Here is a 22,991-nt window from a genome sequence, read left to right on the forward strand (position 1 = left end):
TTCCAATGTAACTCCACTAGCCCTTCCAGTCTTAGTTCATTGGTCCCAGAGGCACATAAGCGCTGCTAAAGAGCTCAAAACGGGACAGTAGGAGTGGGGGAAACAAAGGATTAGTACCTTCAATATTTTCAAACTAAAATAAAAACTTCAATATAAAAAAGGGCAGGATTGCTCAAATACAGTGTCTGCACTGAAAAAATCAGTCAAAACATAAAAGAGATCTTAATTTTTTACTTGCTATTTGATTTAAGATATTTGCAAGATACATCCTGCCATGATCACAAAAACAAACTTCAGCTAAGCCAGTAGCCATTAAAATTACCAAAATTTAAGCTGTTGCCAAAAGCTGCAATTGAAGGCAGGAGGAATATCAAACCTGGGTACAATAGTCTAGCAAATGCTTGTTTTTTCCGATCTAGTTCAATCCCAAATATATTAGCTTTACACCAAAACGTTTAGTGAATCTCAGGTCCTTTTCACACATTTAACTGCAACATGGTCAGCATAAATTGTCTTGTAAGTCAGAGGGTTTTGTTATTTACACTTTTGTCACAAAACAACTTTTTCTTTTTTTTTATACTGCCAATAGGAGTCTCCAAAGCCAGACATGTTCAAGTCCTATACTTTTATTTATTACGTGCAAGGAAACGTGTTTAAATATCTTCTTTTTTTGAGCCAATCTCAGGTTTAAGAAAAAGAGTATTTTTAAAGAAATCCTGCTAAAAAAAATTGGGAAGCCTGATGTCTCTTTAAAAGTCACAACATTTTCATGGAAAAATCAACTCCTTTTCAAAAATTACGCTGACACAAAAACTAACCCTACTCACAGAGTAGAGTGCATGTGTGAAAGGGGACTAGCTTACACTAAATGTAACTGGAAATCAACAGTAGCCAACTCAACACAACTGATGTACCGATGTAGTAAAACCTGCACATCTGGCAATCTCTTGAGCTTAAAACATTAGTTTGCAGTTTTGTCACCCAGGTGTGTGAGGACTGGAACAGAAAGAAAGGTGGTCAGTCACTACAATCATGGTCGCATTGTGCTCTTCTTTTGTCTCAGAGTGTCTTCTGTTACCGGCACTAGGGCCCACCTCCCTCGTCCTCTCGTTCCTCCATGTTTTTCCGCGCCATCCTCTCTCTCCGCTCTGCCAGCCGCTGACATCGAGGGCAGTCTTTGCCCGTCCGGAAACAGCTGCGATGGTAACACGCATGGCACTCTGTAAAGGGGGAGAACGTCACAAAAAAACAGAAGTCAGAGAACGCTTTTCCCAGGGAGGAGCTTCATCTGCTAATCCAAACAAAGCTGCAGTGTTAATGTTAACCAGTTAAACCAGTTTGCTGACAATGAGATGTGATGCATCAACAGAACAGCCAATCCAAATCAGACTTGTTGGAGGCAGGGTGAGGAGGGGAGTATAAAAGACGCAGAGGTAAGAGGCAGAGCGGCAGAAGGGAGGAGGAAACAAGCATGTGAGCTGGCTGAAATCCGTGGAGACTAACGCCACACCCTGAACCTGTTCAGACACATCCCATTACTCCAAAATAGGCCACCAGAGTGCTTTAAAACTCTTCACTGTCTTAACAAATGCTTCAACTGACATTGATTTTTGTCTCTTAGTTTGCAAATCAAAAAATGGAATGAAAGATAAAATAAAATGAAAGGCAACTCAACTTAAAAAGATGGCGTTTATTCAATGTTCACATGAAGATGAAGCTTAAATAAAAGCGACTAAAAGAATAAATTACACATTCATTCTGAGACATGTTGCCACCTCACAATAAAGACACACTCTTCCTTCAACAAAACTCTAAATAATAACATTTAACATGCTTTACAAACAACAGGCAGTGTTTCCTCTAACCTGGTGGAAGAGTCTACACTGAAATGAAACACTAGCTCTGCTGATTCCACACAGAGAGATGAACGTATCAGTGAAATCAGCTGAAGTAGTGTTTTACTGGGATGGAAACACGACTCCTCCACTGGCTCAGGGGGAACATGTGTAACAGACCGAACTAGATTTCTTGACCAAAACGAACTGAAATGTAAACGTTTACGAGTGATACACCACTTCGGTAACATTTGCCATCCCTTTGGCCGAGACGAAAGCAGCCCAGAGCTCACAGCCAAAGACGGGAAAACTAAACCATGACTGACGACAGCTTCAGTATCAACCATCAGGCATTACACACAAACATTTCTGGACTTGAATCCAAAGATATCCACCACCAAATAGCTGCCAAAGCAGAACCAAAGCCAAGAAATACCAACACCACTGTAGTGCAAAGAACTTATAGCAAAATGAAAACAGGACAGAACAAGAATAAGTGTGCAAAATATGTCCAACCACAAGACAGCTGATAGGTGACGAAAAGACAGTATCAACAGAGAGGCAGACATATAGGACATCTGATTATTAGAGTTCAATATTCCTATACTAAAATACCGATATAAGTAGTACTTAAAAGGAATAGTCGGACATTTTGGAAAAGCATTTGGGAAATATGCGGATTCACTTTTTTTTTGCAGAGAGCAAGACGAGAAGAACACTTTCACTCTCATATCTGTCTTCTAAATACGAAGCTGCAGCCACCGCACCGAGCAAAGAAATAGTGCAGAGAACATTTTTATACTTTTCATCTTGCAAGGGTAATAACAACAATATGTAACATGTTAGTCAGTGAACAAAACAACTCAAGTAGTTGTGCAGCCTTACAAGAAAGTACTTCAAATCTACAGACTATAAACGCAGCCAAAAACATGTGAAACAAGAGTTGACTTGAAATGATTAGACGAGTTAACTAATCCTGACGCCCTCAGTTGACTGTTATCTAGCAGTCACTAATATCTGGACAAAAACAACCCACAGTTTTATCCAGTAGATTCATCAAATAAGAACCGTTATACATTTATTTAGTGTTCTGTGACTTTCCTTTGCAGTTTGAACAATTGTATCTCTTAGCTTTATATTGCTCTTATTCTTGTCCTCCACCTCTCTCAGTACAATAATCTGCATCATTCATCTCTTCAATTTCTCCACTTGCTTTCTTGCTCTCTTTCCTGATCTTCCTGCCTCCCGTTTCTCTCATAGCTTTGCGAGTTTTACGACTCCTCCAGTTAGTCTGGTTAAAGTCGGCTGGCTCTTGTTGGCCTTCCTCCTCAGCGTCCATCTCGCTTTTTGCATCACTCGCCTCATTTCCATCCTCCTCTCCTTTGCTCCTCCCTCTGGAGAAAACAGCTGACAGCCGATGAGGTTTTAACCATTTCATAAATGTAAATTTGTCCTCGTTTTCTGCGACAGATATTTCTCCTTCAGCTGCTTCCGTTTGGCCTTTGTCTGAAATTTCATTATTCTCCTCGCCCTCCCTGCTGCCTTTCCCTTCGACCTCAGATCCTGTTTCTTTCTCCAAAGATCTCTGTTCAGACCCTTCCTCTTTCACTTCAGTTTTCCGTTCATCCTCTACCTCTCGTCTTGAGAAAGCCTTGGAAAGACTAGCTGAGCCTGATACCTGGCAAAGTCCTTTCCTCTGTTGTCCTACTTCATCCAGACTTTCCATGCTGCTGCATGTTTCGCTGTCACTGCCCCTTCTGTCTCCTTTTGAAATGTTCTTCTTTAGTCTATCAATGTGAAGAACCTTTAATAAGCTGACTTTTTTCCTGTTTGGTTGACCATCTCCCCTTTCCCTACTCTTTTCACTCTCTTTCTCTTTCTCTTCCTCTTCATCGCCTTTCATATCTTCCTCCCTATCTGACTCCGCCCCACCTGTCATCTCCTGCTCTTCCTCGCTACTTTTACTCCTGGAGAAAGCTTTCACCAATTTTCCAGGAGCGAATGCTTGAAATATCCCCCCTCTTCCCTTTCTCTCTCCTGCTGTGTCACCCTTTTCCTCTTGCACGCTACTCTTCACCCCTTGATCCACACCTTGCTCTAAGCCTCCCTCCCCTCCCTCCCCTCCCTCCCCCTCTCTCCTGTCTTTGGACAGGGCCCTTGCCAGCCTACGAGGTTTGGAGATCTTCCAGTCTCTCCAGGTAACTGGAATGGAGGGGCGGTTGGATGGGGCTCTGGAGCCGTCCAGGCCTGCCACCAGCAGAGAGGGCTCACCTTCGCAGCGCTGGCACTTGTTCAGCTGGAAGGGGAAGATGATGTCTTTGTCGTTGCTGCAGAACTCGCACACGAAGCCCTTTGCCTGACACAGCTGGGGTCGATCGAAGCAACCGGGACAGAAAGAGCAGACATTCGATTAAGCAGGGAATATTATTATTTGCCGATTTCGCTTGTGTGTTTTATCACTGAGATAAATCAACTGGATTAACTCTCCGAATTAAAAGAGAAGTTACATGGTGATCTTACCACACAGCCAGCTACGTGCATGGTACCAATCTTAAGCAGCTCTTTCATTCGGGGAGCCAGTTCCCCGTTACGCACAGCGGTGAGGTCACTGAGGGAGAATAGATGAAGGTCCTCTGTCAGGTGACCTGGCAGGCTGTCGAACTGGTCCAGCACCCTGAGGGACACACAGACACACACACACACACTGATGATGTCCGTCTTTGCACAGAGAATAATCATGTTTTGAAATGATTGTGAAACTAAAGAAAATGTGCAGGCAGACAACTTACTCTTTAGCAAAGCGACACGTCTTGAATAGATTCTTCATGTGAAACAGTTGCACTCTCAAAACCTAAAACAAAAACAAAATGGAAAACACATCATCTTGTTACTTAAACATCTTTGACAGAAACACAGAGCCATTCAGTTTAATACATGGTGGAAGGAACGGGAAGGCCAGGTCTAGTTTACAATAACAGCATCTGTGCTGTCAAAGTGTTTAATAATTTGTGTGCCTGCCAGCTGACTGAGGTGGGGAAGCATCACATTTCTTCTCTCTCTATTTTCTAGTAGGTATAAGCTGCATTCTGTGCCATTTTATGTGTTAATGTATATCCTAGCTCTTTAAGACCAGGCCTGCCTAATCACACACATAAGAATGTGACTTCAGGATCACTAACTTACTGTTTGAAATCGAGGACATAAATTGCTTGATTCATTCTGATGTATTTAAAGCAGCAAATCCAGTCACAAGTTTGCTATTTTACAATTAGGATACTTCATGTTCAGAGAACGATACATTTTGGGCCACAGTGTTCAGCTTTTTCTTTTTTAACAAAGCTGAAACTGGTTATAAATGGTGGCTTCCTACTAGTTATTAGGGAAAAAGAAAACTAAATATAGAAAAATTCAGAAAAAACATCAGACAATTTGCCTAATGCCTAAATTCCCACGTCGCTGCTCCTGTGCTCACCCTGACTGCCTCCAGAGCTTTAATCTTCTTGTACAGGCCACTGTTGATGTCATTGGGGTTGAATAGCGGGTCTCCGGCGATCTTGCTCAGCAGGTCCCGGGCAAAGTTGCTGACATAGTATTTGCTGAAGTCCCACTTCCTCAGCACTCGGCCAGGAACCACCGCCTGGGCGTTCTCATGGCAGCACTGGCAGAAGTAACGGCCGAGGTATTCACAGTAACGCAGGCGCTTTATGTAATCTGAAATGTGGAGAGACACAAGTGAGTAGAGGTAAGAATATGGAATGATACTATGTCTGTGAACAAAAAGTAGAAGAATCTCTGCTTAGCATTTCTATATATAAAAGGGAACAGCTGATCACGTTAAAAAACAAGTATTAAAGATGCACTAACCCTAACCCTAACAAGAACTGAAACTGTGAATATGAATAGATATTTAGTGTGATGATACCGTTTGTTTAATGGAAACATGTCCAAATGCATGTTAAAGCTTCCATGCCTTGTTACATTTTCAAGGACAACAAGTATTTGGGTTTGCTGGACATACCTGGGTCGATGCGGGTACCACAGCCAGCGCAGCGGTAGTTTTGTTTAGCCACAACTATCTTCCTCCTGACAGGGAAAGAAAATGTGTAAGTAATATAAATTCTGTAGAATAAAGAGCAAAGACAGTGGCCTTAACAGAAACGGCCAGAGTGTGTGGGTCATGAGAAGGATGACAGCAACAAATAAATGGCAGATTAAAACAGAAATGAATAAAAAAGGAACAAAAAGAAAGTGATAAGGACAGGTAAAACCTGCTGTGGACTCACTTTGGGGCGGAATGAATGTTGAAGATGATCTGCGGTCGGGGCGGCGCCCACTCCAGGTTACCTCGGACCCGAATCCTCAGTTTGTAGATGTCTGCGTGTTCACCGTCATCAGGAGAGATCGGCAGAGAGTCTGGGATGGGCAGCAGCTATGAGTGAAAGCAAAGTATTTTATTTTTAATCATTAATGCATGTTGATTGTCATGTGTGGGGAACTGCTATTCTGCTAAGTAATATATATATATAGGCAAGATGTGGCACCTTCTGTGGAGCGTCGTGTTCTGGGACCAGCCAGTCGAGCTCCGAAGCTGCAGGAAGCTGCATGCCCTCAAATTGCCTGAGTAAACCCATGGCTACTGATTCAGCCGAGTTAGACTGGAGGAAGGATGGAGAGCTGAAAATACACAAAGAAGGACAGAATATATTTCAAAAATGTAACAATTATTACGCATCAGATTTCAAGTTTGTTGCTTTATGACAGACATGACATAAAATTACCAGTAGAATCATATTAGAGTCTTAAACATTTTTTTAAACCAATTTGTTATTTTTTTTCTGTGATTAATTAAATCAACTTCAACAGTGTTCAATCAATAATTAAGATTGTGAAAATGATAATTCTGCATTATCAAGAGGAAGAAGGGAAATAGGAAGTAAGTAACTTACATTGACTCTGAGCTGAGAAAAGACCTGCTGCTGGAGCTTACGCTACGCTTAATGTCTGCATCTGGAAGACAATAAGACAAAAGTTAAATAAAAGAGATTTGACCACTTAGGAGCAGTGTAACAGTCACACGCGTATTTAGCCACCAAAATTGTAAGATTTGTAGAATTGGAAATAGCAGTTAGATGCTGGCTGAATTTGCCTGGGGAAACAAGCAAAAAGTACCACGGTTGGCTGGTGGATGGTGTTCATTTCTCACCATGGCACTATTTACTACTGCTAAGCAATGTTTAGAAAATACATTTTTTTAGAGAGATGTGATTAGATACACAAAAATAAGATGCTGAAAAAAGTAAAAACATCTATCTATGATTAAATTCAAGCATGTTTAAAGGTAATTCAGCAGGAGGCATGCAGGAAAGGTAGAGAGATTCAAAGGTAGAGCATTGTTGCCATATTTTCTTGTAACAACCCCAAACAAAAAACACCTAAGCATAGACATTAAGCAGTAAGAGTTTGGAATAACAAGAAAGTGCCTGCAAGGATTCTTGTGTGACTATAGAGTTTATTCAAATAAATCACTAGTTTGACTCTGAGCCCTTTATGCAAGATTTAACCAGTTTCAGCCTTTAAATATAAAATGTTTACAGTTTGAATACTGTAGCGTGATACTACAAGCAAAGGATGATTTTCAGCAGCAGCAAAAGGAAAAAAGCACATATGAGCAGACAGGGCATGGTGAGTGACCTTTAGTGATTTTGTGTCCAGAGGAGAGAGGTATAATTAACTGGAATATGTCATCACTCACATAAGGCAAGCATGTGCATAACATTCTTCTTTTGTTTAAGAGAAAATTGAACTGCGGTCCTGCTTTGGTTTAAGGTTTGACGAGTTCTCACTTAATCAAATATCAAGATAATTCTGACCAATTTCATCAAAGTCAATACTGTGACAGTGCTGCTGCTTTCAGGGGATATTCACACACAAAAACATTTTAACCAAACAGGTAGAACTTGTTTTCTTGGAAATGTGTGGTTTTCTATTAACTACAGTTTGAAGACTTTTCAAAGGATGCATTAAATGATGCCGTATTTTCTTTAACAGTATTACCAATGTCTGTTTTCATCTCATCAGTACGAAAATACAATCACACACAAGGATTCTGATTAGGTTTAAGGATTTTGGTTGTATTAGGGGTAAGATGTTTTGGTTAAGGGATGCAATTTAGTATAAATGATTGCGATTTTTGGGATTGTTAGAAGCATTCAATGTTCATTTCACTCTAATACAAAAGAAATATGAAGCTCTCAATGCAGACCAGGAAAACTTTACATTGTTATCAATATCACAATTTACCGGTGTGAAAATCAGTTGAATGAGCCTTCACAAAATAAATAATTAACATTGGGCTGACTTCAAACAACATGGGGGAAGGATGTGAATGTGACAGAAATGATCACACCTCATATTTACCGGAATTGCATTGGAGCTAATGAATAATGTGATGGATGGATAGATGGATGATTAAGTGAATAATCCCTATAGTTACAGATGCCAAAGAATGCGACTTGTAAACGCCCTCCTCTGCTCCCATGAGCCTCCCTTAACTGTTAACAGGTACAGGCACATTTGTCCACCAAAGCCCTGGAGCACTAAACAACAAGCACCAACTGAAACAGCCAAGCGCACTATTCAGCTAAGGTGAGCAGGCAGGTGGCTCGACTCCAAAATGAAAAACTTGCAGTAGTCTGTGCTCTGCTAAGAAAAAAAATTTTGGTAGGATAATGGAAAGCCATAGTAATCTTTTTTTTTTTCCCATCTAAAAACTCTGCAACTCATGTACAACAACAACAAAGTATAAAACTTCTTTATGATAGGGGTTAACCTGCCTGGTACAGAGTAAAATTGTTTTTAAAATTGGAGTTTACCTCCAACTTTCAAAATTAGACAAATTCGAACAACTGAAATCTGCTTTTGTTTAGTAAAAAGATTCTTTAGCCATAATGCCTTTGCAAAAACTGTTTAGTGCATTGGAGTACTTTTAGTTTTATGCAGGCTTGTACTGCATTACCTAAGTACATACAGTCATGCTGAACCAAAACTGAAAGCAATCAGTCCATGGATTTACTAAAAAATAATAAATATCACTAAATCAGTATTCTGAAAAAAACATAGTTTTGATATTTTTTTAGGTCAATTAAGTGTCTTTAACTTTACTGAAGGTTGTGTTCACTAAAATATTTGAACAGATTAAATCACTATGATTAAACGAAGACAAAAAGATAAGATATAAACTGTAAATGGTTATGATTAAAATGCCATCAAGTTTAACCGGAAGGATTGAATTCTCAGTTTGGAGTGGAGCCATCAGCTTCCTCCTAGAGGAGCCCCCCCCCCCCCCAGTAAACTGTCTGTATTGTAGCTGTGGAGCCTCGCCCCACCATCCAGCAAGCAGATACCTGAGAAGAGGGAGGCGAGTGACAGGGAGAGGCCGTTCTGAGACACCGCCAGCAGGGACTGACCCTCACAGCCATCTGAGAGACAGAAACTAACACTCAGCACAACCGTCACCACAAGCACAAACATTTTTTTAAACACTCCACAGAGCTGCAGGTCAGTGTCACAGACAAACATACGGAACACTGCACTAATACAGTAAGTGTGGAAGTCATGCAGTAACACAGCTCCCCCATACAGCAAACTTTTTATGCTCAAAACACAGTACTGAGAGGTGCAGTTACACACAACCAGTCAAACAATACATAACGTACATGCACATGCGAAGTCCCACAACCCATGTTAACAGCATCAAAGCAATACGTGTTCGGATATTTCCAAATGTTAGTGATTAGTTTCTTGCGGTTACTAATTGACACACAAAACAGCAATTTAAATCTAATCAATTTATTCAGAGGAAAATGTTGAAGTGTCGTGAACACTGACTGGAATATACCAGAAGCTTTTCCTGACCAAACGCACCCTACCAAATGATCATGACCGTTTAAATCCGAGTTGTGGAGACTCACATGACTGTAATGTTTGTATAAATAGTAACACTAAGAAAAAACATTTTACAGACTACCATTCTGTGACTTTTGTACTCTTCCATGTTTATGGTCCATGGTAAAAAGGTGACATGCTTGATTAGCAACATGAAGCAAGTGTGGTGACTAGGTTATGAATTATGACAATAACAGAAAATAAATCATCCATGCAGACAAAAGTTGAATTATTCAGAGTCTTAGAACATATTAAATACATTAAGAATAATTTTGCAAATTATAGAAAGGAATATTTTGGCAAAAGTTCAAATTTCTGATTACTCTTTACTGTTAATTGCATCATATGACTGTAGCTTGTTCATCATCAAGTAAAAAGATGCTAGCTGAACTGACAAACACAACAATGTGCATCATATGCCTGGATGGAAGAAGTGTGTTAACTTAAAAACAAAGACTGTTAATCTTTCCTGGAGTTCCCCTGTTCCCTCTCTCTACCTCGTAGTTCGCACTCCTCCACCTCCTCCGCTGATCCAGAGTCAGACAGGCCCTGGCACGAGTCCTGAGAGCTCCTCCTGGAGCCTCCGCTGTCAGTGGAGTTGAAAACTGTAGGAGAGGAAAGCGACAAGAGATTGAACAAAGAAGCATAACAGAAATAAAGGACAGAAATCAAATGTGGCATATGACACTGCCATGCAAAAAAACAAAACTTGACTCAAATTGTTAAAATACGTCACAACGTTCTCATAATCCCAGCAATTATGAGCCGTCAAGTTGTCATGTAAATTTGCATGCTTTTGTAAGACCATCACTGAGACCAGGATAGGCGAGATGAAGAGAAATATATCAAAATTAAACAAATCTCATTGTATTCATTTTAACTAAAGGATCTTACAATACATTAATTAACACTGAAAATAAATTGTGAAAAACATTTTGTTTTTAACAAGATGTATTTACGTAAATCCAGCCATCTCAGGTTTGGCTGATTAAAGTCTGGTCGGAAGATTTTGTGGTCGATGATCGTCTCAAGAGCAGCTGCACTTAATCCAATCCTCATACTTTGTTTTCCGATATTGATGAGTGTATTTTTGTCTTTAATGTAGCGATATTTGTGCCCTTGTTGCCTTACTGTGCTGGGAGTTTGCGCAGGGCGGCAGGCGGCTGCGTCGGATCTGCTGCCTTCGCAGGCGGATCTTCTGTTTGAGCTGCTGAATCTCAGAGTCGCTGTCTCCCTCCTCCTCTCCCTCCTCCTCCTGACGCCGCAGGTTGTACTTCATCAGCTCGATGGCAGCAATAAGGGACTCTGAAATGCTGAAATGAGCATTTTCCTACAGAACAAAGGAGAAATAATGAATTCCTCAGAGGAGCCTAGACTTTTCTGTCATGCAACATTATAAATTTAACACTGCACCTTTTCTAAAGTATAATTTATGACAAATTTGGAAGAATTTTAGCATTAAGTTGCTGCATTTGTGAAGCACTTGAACTGCCTCAATGTGTTAAAAAGTGTATATAATCAGAGTTTGACTAAATTAGTGATTGACTAATGGATCAATCAGCACCAACACTAGTCAGAGTAAGTCATGTGTTAAAATGGACCCCGACCTTCTCAAGGTCAGCACAGCTGCCAAAGTCCTGCTCTGACAGGTAGCTGATGAGGCTCTGACCCTCCGACGGCTTCCTGAACATCCCATCAGGAACACTGTTCTGGGACCCATCTGAAGAGACCAAAACATGTACACAGAAAATACATCAATACACAAAACAAAAACAGTAAAGACGCTTTGTATTTTCTGAATTTAAGTGTGTGTTTCTGCTGGATTATAATGTAATCTGTTATAGCTTTCAAAATAATTATTTGGTCCCTTGTAAAAACTGAAGAAAACAAAAAAGCGCTAAGCTTGCCAAAAGCCGACTGCACGCTGTCAGAGCATCTCATTATCTACACCATAAAATCCCAATAACACATATACACCCACACCTAAGCAACTTTTCTAGGACCTTCCTGCTCAGGTCCAGAGTATCACATTTATTGAACAGCTGACTCACCTGCTACATTCACATTCAGTAACATTTCCTGTTCAACTTACTTCCATATTTAAGTTTGCTATGGACTTTCTGTGGCTCAAATCTTCTTTAAAAAAATCTAACAATCAGAGGATAAGAGCAAAGCCCTTGCAACATAACTGCAAAAGCAAAAAAACTTACGGGACTCCATGTAGAGGGAACTGGGAGAGGTGGCATCTTTGCACTGAGGTGAGAAAGGGCTGTAGTTCTTTATACAGCAGTCGTTCCCTGCTGATTCTGAGAGACAAAAAGTCCATGTTAGGTACCTTTTTTCACCCAAAGGCCAGAATCACTATAATAAACCCAGAATTATTTGAAATGTATGGAAACATGTGTCACTATTCATACACAAAGCAGGTTAAAAGCTGTTTTGATGTTATCGTCGTTTTTATGTCAAACAATCATTAAAATCTATGGAGATGGCTCACTTTATTGCATGCAGAAACAAAAACTCCCCGACCTTTGTCAGTTTCATGGCTTGAATTATGGATGTAAAATCTGAGTGACACACTTTTTGCAACACATACACGTAAACACCTGCTTTGACATTGACACTTTGACTGCTACATTATAATGAAAGAACACTCTAAAGGACAATGCCAGTACTCCTACATTACTAACTTAACTGCAATGAAATGAATACGTAAACACACAGTTTATATTTCAACACAACACTGATCGGTTATGACAAATGTGTGCATGGACATAAACACAACAGGGGTCATTCAGGGCCTCATCACATCAATTTGACCTGAGTAACACAAACCAAAACAGTTAAGAAAAAAAAGACATCAAAGACAAAAAGCACATATGAGGAGCTGAAGGCAAGACTTGAAATGAGAAGAATGGATAGAGTTCATCGGCATGCAAAGGAAAAGGACAGAAAAGAGGGGTATAGTGATGGAGCACAGTGGAACTGCGCTGCCAACCTGCTACCGGATCTTCTATTATTATGGTGATTTTTCGGTGGCCCCCTCCTTTGCACAAACGGTAAAAGAGAGAGAGAGATAGAGCAGAGGGAGAGAAAGTTACCTCAAGCCAAGAAGGGGAAACAGTGAGTAAAGAGAAAAGAGATGTTAATTCAGAAACCCTAAGAACCCTCAGAGAGGAAGTGTGCACCTTCGGAGAAAACGTGTGGCCTCGCCACATCTTACAGAGCTAAAAAAAGAAATACAGCATTCAGGTATACCGCCAACTGAATCGTACATTCAATTTATGCAAACATTGATAAAAAAAAAAGAGTTTTTGGCTCATTTTCACATTAATATATTAATGTATTACTTTTATAACTGACACCAACAAACACATGCCCGCGCGAGCACACACGCACGCACACACAAACCAAATGACTGGAATTTCAGCTACGGTCTGTGCCATTAAATAGTGTCAAATATGTCAAACAGTGTTGGGAAGTATAGGTCTAATGTAATTGGTAGATTTTTTTATTTTATCTTATTTAAGTGGAATGTGCAGCATAATGACTGTAGTTTGAGCCAAGGCTAAAATCACACCATCATCATTTTAGTTTCTTTGCATAGCACATTTATACGTACACGGCGCCACAAGGGGAAAAGACCCTACTTTTTACATTTGTTATAACCATTCAACCTTTCTAATTGAATTCAACATAACTAACACACAAATAGATGGAAGGTAGCCCAGCTATAGTCACATGAGTTACATGAGTTAAGTTTTCTTACCGTTCCTGAGTTTTTGGTTGACCCCGGTGTCAGAAAACGATCGGGTGTGTCCTTTGGGCCCCCGGCCGGGCCCCCTCTGGCCCTCTGAGAAAGATGAGCATCTGGGTGCGGGCGGAGCTATGGAACTCCGTTGCAGGGACTGGTCCTGGCTGATGCCCTGCTCGCTGCTGTGGGTGGAGCTTTGGGTGTCACAGCGGCTGCGTTGCCCCAGGTTACCGATAGCCAGGTACTCCGGACCATCGTCATAGTCTCCCTCACCAGAGTCCCCGGCCTCAGGCTGAAGGGAGGTGGACGAGGGGGCTCTGTGAGCGAAATACAAGGGACCGAGGCGGGGCCAGGAGGGGGTGTCACACCCTGCTCACTCTCCCCTCGCCTGGACACACACACCCAGGGAGCTCCCATGCTGCTGGCTGGAGAGGTAGTGTCTGCAACAGAACAGGTAGATAATGTGAGATGGATTGAGACACCATGTTACAGGCCTGCTTCTGGTTATTCCCTTTCACTTTCACAAGCTTACAGATTGGTTTTAGTCAATTAAGTAACCATTATATCAAAATACTAATTAGAAAAAAAACATGTTAGTGAGCACAGACAGTTTAAAACAGAGATGTCGGGGCTGCATTTTTGAATAACTGACTTTGTCCACAAACAATCAGGCCTCTGTGTGGCTAAGTCAGTCTGTCTATTCACATACAAACTGTAGTGCATTCATAGTGCCATTCCACAATCCAACCCCCTATTGGCCTGTTTATACTGATTGCAGAATAGTGACCTTTTTTCCATTTGTGTCACTCAATATTCTACTACGAAATCCTCCTCTTAGATCGAGACCAATGCATGAAGTTTCGCCAAGGACGACACTTTTTTTTCTGAAATCGGACCATGATTTCTGTCCCTACAATTGACCAAAAACCCGAAATGTGGCAAAACAAAAGAGTTCTATATTTGAACTCCCATGACCCAAAGTGTGCTCCATGTGAACCTACCATTAATCTCTGTTGTCAGAAACACACTTTGAACATCAAAGCAAGTATTACTGCTTCCTAACTCCTAATCTTATTTTCAATGGATCAAAAATGGATGATACTGAAATACATTACTTAACTTTGACCTTTCTGTAAGTAATAAAGACAAACAGATACAAGACGAGTGAAACCCAGACAGTGGGGAGTTATTATTACATCATACTGAGTTGAGCCTTATGAGAATGCTCAGTGTGCCTCTTTAAGCATTCAGCTGAATCAGAGGAAATTACACATTAAAAGCATAACATCAACAAATCCACAAACACCCTTAAAAACAACTGCACAACTCACTTTTGCTGATGCTGTTTTGGGATCCGACTCCCGTAGTGTTCCCAGAGTTGTGACTGGTGGCGACTGCTTCTCTGAGGGAGCAGTTGGAGGTGGTGAGTCTGCGATTTAGAGATTCTCCTCTGGGAGCTGAGTCAGCGTTCCTCCAAACACCACCGGCCCCAGGCAACACACACAGGCTCTGGCTCTTCAAAAGGCCCAGACATGGTGGACCCTTCAGAGGGGACAGCTGGAGGGTGAGATACAAAATGTAAGGCCTTGTCCGGAATGTACTCATTAAATTTCCCTTAATTGTATTTATGACTCGCCATCTAAACAGGAAGCCACGATAGGTAGTGTAACATAAAAAACACCCATCAAAGGCTGATAATGAGGGTATGAAGCACCACCACTTTTTCTTTTGTGCGACAGCTTACTGCCATTAAAAATAATGTAGAGAGGATTTCTTTAGAAGAATCAAAAATCTGTTTCTTGCATAACAATAGTGATGAAACATAATGCATGTAAACAATGACATAACACAATGTCAAAAAAAGAAAGACAAGTAATAAATACATATTTGTGCCAAGAAAAATAAATACAATATGAGAAATAACACATCATGTCCCACCTCAAAAAAATAAAATCTTTGACAGCTGATGAACAAAAGATTAACAACAAAATGAAAATAGAAGAGATAAATGCAGAAAAGTTGACAGACTAAATTGAAGTAATTTCATAATACCCACCCCGAAAGTGTCTACTTGGGCCAGCAGTTTGGGGTTATTCTGCTCCACAGCTTCCAGGCACTGGAACATGGCGGTCACATGGGGCTCGCTTAGCAGAAAGGCATCATCTGGAAGGCAAAGGCAGAGAGCGGGGGAGAGAAACAAAGAGGGAGATAAGAGAATGAGAGAGAGGAGAGAAAGTCATAAAGTAGAACAGGAACAAACAATGAGGAAATTGGGGTACAGAAAAATAATTGTAGGTGTTTCATACTTCTGCTTACACATGTCGTCTATATTAAACTGGACTATTAATGTGACCCATCGTCATGACGCTTACAACTCACCATTATAGTATTTCCGTGTATGCCCCAGATGCCGGAGCAGAGGTCGTAGCTGAGCCGACAGCAAGTGAACCTGTAAGCTGTGGAGGAGCCAGCGCTCAGCCTTGTAGCTCTCACCAGCACTCCGCGTCCCGCTGCTCAGCACCGGCTCCAGGTGACTGAACTGTGGGCAGACAGAGAGAGAGAGAGAGAGAGAGAGAGAGAGAGAGAGAGAGAGAGAGAGTTGTTTGTGAATTTAACAGTATGACAACCATTATCATGGGGTCTTGTTCCAAATCTTATACTGTTTACACCAAACATACTGCTGTTTGTTTACAGCATAGTTTGTATGATACTCCATCTATTTACTGTTGCACACTTGACAGAGGGGACCGGTCTCCACAACACACCAGAACAAAAAAAAAGGAAGTGTAGTGACTCTGATGAAGGCATCTTATGGTGTGAACTATGTCATGTATTTACTTTCCATGAAACTCAAAACTTGGCAGGCAGGTTGGCTCTCAAATTCACCAGCTATGGTGACTGTACAACAAGCTACACAATTTATCAGCTGACTGAGGGTTAGTTACTTGCTACAGTAGCTTGTGAAGCAAACAAACATGCCAAAATAGAAAATTGATCAGTATATGGTCTATACACATTGCTAACTTCGCAGCCCAGCTACTACGCTTTCACGAGTAAATCTGCCGTTTATTTTCTCCTAAAAGTGAAAACAGTGAATAAAATGCAGAGGCACATCATTTGTTGTGTGCGAACATGATTTACAGAACTGAAAATAGCAGCCCTTTCTTGCAGTAAATGTGGAACCTGAAAAGTTCTCTAAAATTAAAACATTGTTTTACGATTTTGAAACAAACCAAGCAACAAGGTAACTCGTGATTAGAAGATAGATAAACTGATAAAACCAGGGAAGAAGCTTGTGTGGTAACTTTTTATTAAAAAAAAATGATCGACTCATAACAGCCAGGTTGGCAAGTTTTGTCAGTGATTTATGTTCTCTTCATGTTCACTAGTGATCCTACAACACTGATTATTAAGTTGTAATTACATCCCCGTGCTTACATTCTCCTCCTCAAGAGTCATTTCTTATCAGCCATAATTGCTAATACAAATTGCTAAACAGTGACCATTATTTCTTCAGTTAGCAGCAACCTGCTTAAGACTGGGGTAGTGCCGCCTTCCATATTTTCACATTATCATATTATCAAATCTTTCTGAGAACATAATGAAAACTGTACTGCAAAGTAATTTCACAATATGAAAGTTCAACAAAGGCTATGTTACACTGTTAAATGAGGTGTAGCATTATTGCTAATTCAAATCTGAAATCTAAAAAAACAAAGCCCAGAGCAAGGTAGCATATTTTAGACATGTGTCTGCATAAACTTGCCTCCTATGACAAAATTCAAAAGATTGTTATTGTGACGAAACTTATTTACATACCAGCCTGCATGTTGCAGCAAGGATTCATACCTGTTCAACATGAGAGGCGAGATGAGGGCTGATGTAGCGAACACACCACACAAACGGCCAGTAGTCTCTCTGCTTGTAGTACACCTGCAACACAAAACCAGCATGACCCTGTTACAGAGAAAACCAGCTTCGATAGACACAATGAGCCATTATGGAGGGAGGGCGTCTGAAAGTGAACCGTTCTCCCAAGTGAACTGATAAGGACAGGTAATAGTTGTCTAATAATGTAAATACTTGTCAAAATATAATACAAATTCCCACCTATATTGGTAAAGCATGTGATAAAACCTACAACATCCATTCCTGACAAACTGTGGGTAAGTGAGAAACTTACTCTCTGATGAATAGAAGGGTTACATTAACTGGTGGTAATGTAACTTAACTTGAATTACTTCTGTATCTCGGTTATCAGTGGCATTTGTCTTAACATCTGCAGCTGCAGGTGTAATATGGGTAATCTGGAAATATTGAGCAAACTGATACTGCAGTTTGTTGTCTCATGGTGCGGTAGTGTGGAGTTTATGGGTCACACGTTGAATCAATTACTCCTCCATGTTCAAACACAAGCCTTTATTGTAGATTGTTCAGGCCAAAGCTAGATTTCCTGAGCTAATCTGTGAGAGCTGGCTGGAAGTCACACGGATAGTGTTTGGTAATGTTTTCACAACAAATAAATACAAAAGGGGGAGAGTGGCATCAGTCAGACTTCCTGAGTTCTGACCTGCTCATTCTTCAGCCCATGGCTCAGGATGTTGTTCATGTCCTTGTGAAGCCGCTGCAAGCCGCCATAACGTGACCACACATTGGGATTATTGGTGGACACGAGGCCCTCCACCGTGGTCTTCAGGCTGGACAGAAGCTTCCAGTGCTCCTTCCTGTAAGAGAAATGGGGCAGAAGGAAGGAGTGCGGCAGGGTGAAGGAGGATGTTTAGGGATGAGGAAGGAGGTGAAGAAGTGCTGGCGTTAGCAGTGCTGTGGTTTAAATCATCACTCACATGAACAAAAGCACTTTTCCCAAAAACAAAAGTTGAGTCTCAGCAGTTTAATTATGATAAGCTGACTTTGCTCTGAACTCGGTGACTAAGGGTGCTGACCATCATTAAATGTATTTACAGTAGCACCACATCCTAGCCTAAAATAGACAGATAAAGACAGGAAAACTCTTTTTATAAATAGTAAGATACATGAATATAAACCTACTCCCTCCCTATAAACAAAATGTTTACAAAAATCCAGGTCTTAATTGCCACAAGCAGCCTATTTTTGACCTAGGTGACATTGATGGATAAACCAGTATCCAATGTTATTCATATTTCTGCCAAACGAGGAGCATGGAGTTCTGATTTATGTGCATTTGAAGCTTTAAAGTATATTTAAAGGTATTTTCTGCAAGCAGGGACCCTCCTGAAGTCTCCATGCTGATGTTACAAGACACAAATATTGGTTGACATATGGAGATACTTTATCTTTAGGATACGGCTATGGAAAGCTGTTTCTTCAAAAGTGTTGGCTACAAAACATCATATCAGGTCACATTCCCTAAGAGCCATAGAGCACTTGCTCATTTCCAGGACATCCTCTTTTTCCCCTTTAGTCAGCAGTCGAACTGAATGCTATTGAGAACTAGTCACATAACGGCAGCAACAGGACAAATAAATCTGATGTCACAAGACATTTGAGGACGTTCTTTGAGTATAGGATAATTTAACATTTAATCTACTTATATCTTACACTATACTTAAGTAAGTGTGGGATGCTTGAATGCATAATAAGATAAAAAGAATAAGCCATACCTCAGGGATCATATCAAAATTAGATTTGTTAGAAATTAAAATTAAGGTTTAAAAATACATTTGTGCCAGATTGATTTAGGCAAAGCAGTCATGCAGCATCTCTGACAAACCCAAAATATTCTTTCTTTTAAAAAACCTCACAATCACCATCAGGCAGAGAGCTGGTTGCATAAACTGTTGAAAAGTAAAGGCTATAAAACCCATGAATAGCACATTTATGAACACAGCAGTGCTGAGCAGCAGCAGCAGCATCACAAGTTCATCTACCGAGCTAACTAATCAAATCACATCATGTAACATAGAAAGGAAGGCTGAATGTCAGAGAACATTCTCCACATACTGTAGAGCATTGTGTATTTATGCAACAAGGGAGTGTGTGTGCGTGCGCATGTGACTATGTGTATGTGGGAAAGGGAGACATGATGGGGTGAAATTCTACAAGGTTCACAGAGGTTGGTGAGGTTAAGGATCAACTCTGTTTCGTTGATCCACTATGTTTGTGTGTTTTTGTGTGCGTGTGTCTCTGTGTGTGTGTGTGTGTGTGTGTGTGTGTGTGTGTGTGTGTGTGTGTGTGTGTGTGTGTGTGCACTGCCTGTCCTTTCTGCATTGTCAATGGAATACATCCCGCATTGCACCTCTACATCCATCAAAGGACTCATAAATAACAAATGTATTGGAAAAGATGGACACCCACGAGGAGGTGTGCGAGCTCTACTTGAAAAGCCTCAAGACTGATTTGTTTATACAATCTTACCTTCAATTCTTAAACAAACAAAGATGATCTAAAGGTTTACATGGCCCTGCTCATTATCATCAGTGTACCTAAAAAGACTTTCTCTACAGCTGAAACAATATTCACAATGCTGATATCAGAAAGTGTACATGTGCATTGTTCAGGCTAAAAGGGTCATTACAGCGTCTCTTGCACACCCGAAGGAACTTGTGCAGCATTTCCTGTTAAACAAACTCTTCCAGTAATCGTGCTGTCAAGGAATGAGAATAATGTTATTTATGGCAGCCTGTTAAAAAGCATGTATCTTGATAAATTTGCCAACATTTTACAAACAAAATATACTTTGTAATTTGTAATCGTCCTTAACGGTGTGTTGACATTCTGCACAACACAACAAGCGACCGTCGTTAGCTAGCTGTCAAACTTCAGCTGACAGCTAGCTGTTAGCTGTTAGCTTAGCCTAGCTAGGCGATAGCTAACAGCTAGCACTTCTAACGAAAGGGACACATTGCTCAGATGCAACCACACCTTCAGTAACAAGTCAATCAGTTGACACTTTGATTTAAGACGTGTTGACAAGCCTCGTTGTTGTTGTTGTTAGCTCCGACTTGTCAAACACTGACATGTCAGGTTAGCCTAGCTTTAGCACTACTAGCTACTTAGTTACCCAACATTGTAACAGGTTCAGTTCAGGTGAGTTGCTGTTCAAAATGACTGGCCGACACATTGGTGAATTAGCATTTGTGTTCTCAGTGATACGGTTTCTTGTTTTGTTATTTAGCTTGTATAACCACGGTCCCTGTTAGCACAGCTAGCCGGGTAACCAGCGCTGCCCAGGCTGTCGCTCACCTGCGCTCCTCCGCCTCTCCCTCCGCCGATGTCTCCATGTCATCCGGGAGGAATCGAGTACCGTAAAAAGCCGCCAGCTTTCCCGTCTACTCCGATATATCTTCGTGAAACAGATAAGTAGGGCAGCTTTAAGTAATTACGGGGACTTCCAGTCCTCCGCCATCTCTGCCCCGCCTGTCCGAGCTGAGAATCAAAACAGTGAAGGCCGCATGACCCGCTCTCATCCGCGGAGGGGGGCGGTCCTCTGACGTCATCCGCGGAGGGGGCGGTCCTCTGCTCTCACTTTTCAACGGTGGTCATGCTTTTTGCTCTATAGTTCACATCCTCCGTTGTTGTGGCGGTGTGTCAACGGGAAATCACTGTGTTTTGCAGAAGTTGCAATATGTAAAAAAAATAACATTAAACGCTCTGAAGTGGCTTTCTAGAAACGCATGACTGCTCAACTGCATTAGCCTCAGTCATCACTGCCCCCTGCTGTACCAAAATACCACTGTACTTATTACTGCTGCCCCCTGTTTGAACCCTGACGTCTTTGTATCAGCAGTATGACATATAATGATTAATTGAATATTCTCGTATTCCGTTCTGATCCCACACTGTATATTTAGCATAACTATTTTTTTTTTAGAGATCCCAAAGTTTCCAAATATGTCTTTAATTTAGGAGCGAGCGGTATAACATAATCCTAAAATACAATAAGCCTTTGGTGATCCCAAGAGGTGGACAGAGATAACTGCAGATAAATAAAGAGAGTAAACATAATAATAAAATGTGTAGTCTATAGATAAATAAAGTCTAAAGAAACTATGCAAAAGCAGTTAAAGACACAATCAGCACATCTAGTATGTGTAAACAGTGAATACCAAACTAAATATGATATGATATGATTGAGTTATGACATTTAATGTCTGTTTATATTAAATTAAAACAGTGTTACAAACGTTGTATACCTTTAGTGAAGAGCTGGAACAAGACGATCCACATACAGAGAAAAAAAACATTTTCCAAACTACTGTCAGCCAAAAAGTGGGGTATTAACATTTACCCAAACTTCAAACTAAATCAATGTAACCTTAACCTGACTTTGTGGACAAATACCCAAAAAAAACTACAGAAAATATGGACTCTTTTTTGATGTTGCTGTTTGTTTGTTTGTTTGTTTGTTTGTTTGTTTGTTTGTTTTGCTCATGGAGGACATTTTGAAAAAAGAAAAGTGCAGGTGTTACTAGTTAATGATGGCTGTGTTACAGTCAGGCGGCAGTCAGCAGTGGTAGTGAGCAATTATGCTCAATACCAAGGCCCCTCCCCCATATTTTTTTATATAATCATCATACCCACATGGTGGCACCAGAGTCCTGAATTGTCTGTTAATTCTATGAATTAGTTGTATCACTTGATGGCAGTGGAGAGTCAAGAGAGCTACAATGTGAAACAGTAAATCTCAAATCATAGCGGGGTGTGGTGGCGGATGCCTGCATGATGAGTAATTGTCCTTACAAAACACACACACACACACACACACACACACACACACACACACACACACACACACACACACACACATGTTCAGCACACAATGTTCAGCAGTTTGCAAAGCAGAAATTATCGCTTCCTTCCCCTGTGCTGTTATTTAACATTATTTAACATTTGAGATACTTTTGTACTTTGTTGTTTAGAAGTATTCAGATAATTAACTTTAGTAAAATTAATAGTGGTATTTTATATTGTAATTACTGCATTTTTGTTATTGTTATATATATTTTTTATTTTTTTATTTTATTTTATTGTACTAAACAATAATATACACAATATATTCCTGGGAACTTCGTTGATGCAGGAGTCAGGACATGTCAGGTTAATAAGTTAATAATCAGGTCACAGGGAGAGGAAATTTCAGCTTTAACCCTTCATTCAAAGTCCTGCATTTACTGAACTGTATTTGCTCACAGTGATGTGGAAAACACTCCCTGTTCTTACCACAACTCTGTGTGAGCAGCTGTGACTCAGAGCTAAACCGGCCAGGGCATGAACACACATGATTACCTGAAAGTAAGTGAGTAAGAGTTGTCACGGTGACACAGAGCCCGGTTGAACCAGTCTTTTTTTTTGTTTGCAACAATGTACCGGTTGTTTTTCTTAATGTTTTATCCTCCTGGAATCAGAAAATTGCTGACGTGTCATATCCCACGCAACAAGAAAGTCTCAATTGCATTCAGAGGGTTGAGCAGACATGT

At 40.6% G+C, this 22,991-nt stretch overlaps 1 protein-coding gene across 1 annotated transcript; it reads right to left on the minus strand.

Annotated features, from left to right (window-relative positions):
• Positions 1-216: 216 nt before the first annotated feature.
• On the minus strand, positions 217-20,960 carry rubcn (rubicon autophagy regulator). The gene is given in 22 exon segments (XM_054602722.1): positions 217-1,220; positions 4,107-4,200; positions 4,356-4,509; positions 4,625-4,686; positions 5,308-5,546; positions 5,854-5,918; positions 6,119-6,264; positions 6,377-6,509; positions 6,782-6,842; positions 9,239-9,313; positions 10,277-10,384; positions 10,911-11,109; positions 11,387-11,499; positions 11,990-12,085; positions 13,549-13,842; positions 13,845-13,973; positions 14,865-15,090; positions 15,590-15,696; positions 15,913-16,072; positions 17,383-17,466; positions 18,104-18,257; positions 20,758-20,960. Coding segments are annotated over 22 exon segments (2,874 nt in total). The 5' UTR covers positions 20,796-20,960; the 3' UTR covers positions 217-1,083.
• Between the last annotated feature and the right edge of the window lie 2,031 nt (positions 20,961-22,991).

This window comes from Anoplopoma fimbria, chromosome 8 (assembly GCF_027596085.1).
Source record: "Anoplopoma fimbria isolate UVic2021 breed Golden Eagle Sablefish chromosome 8, Afim_UVic_2022, whole genome shotgun sequence".
Lineage (NCBI taxonomy): Eukaryota > Metazoa > Chordata > Actinopteri > Perciformes > Anoplopomatidae > Anoplopoma > Anoplopoma fimbria.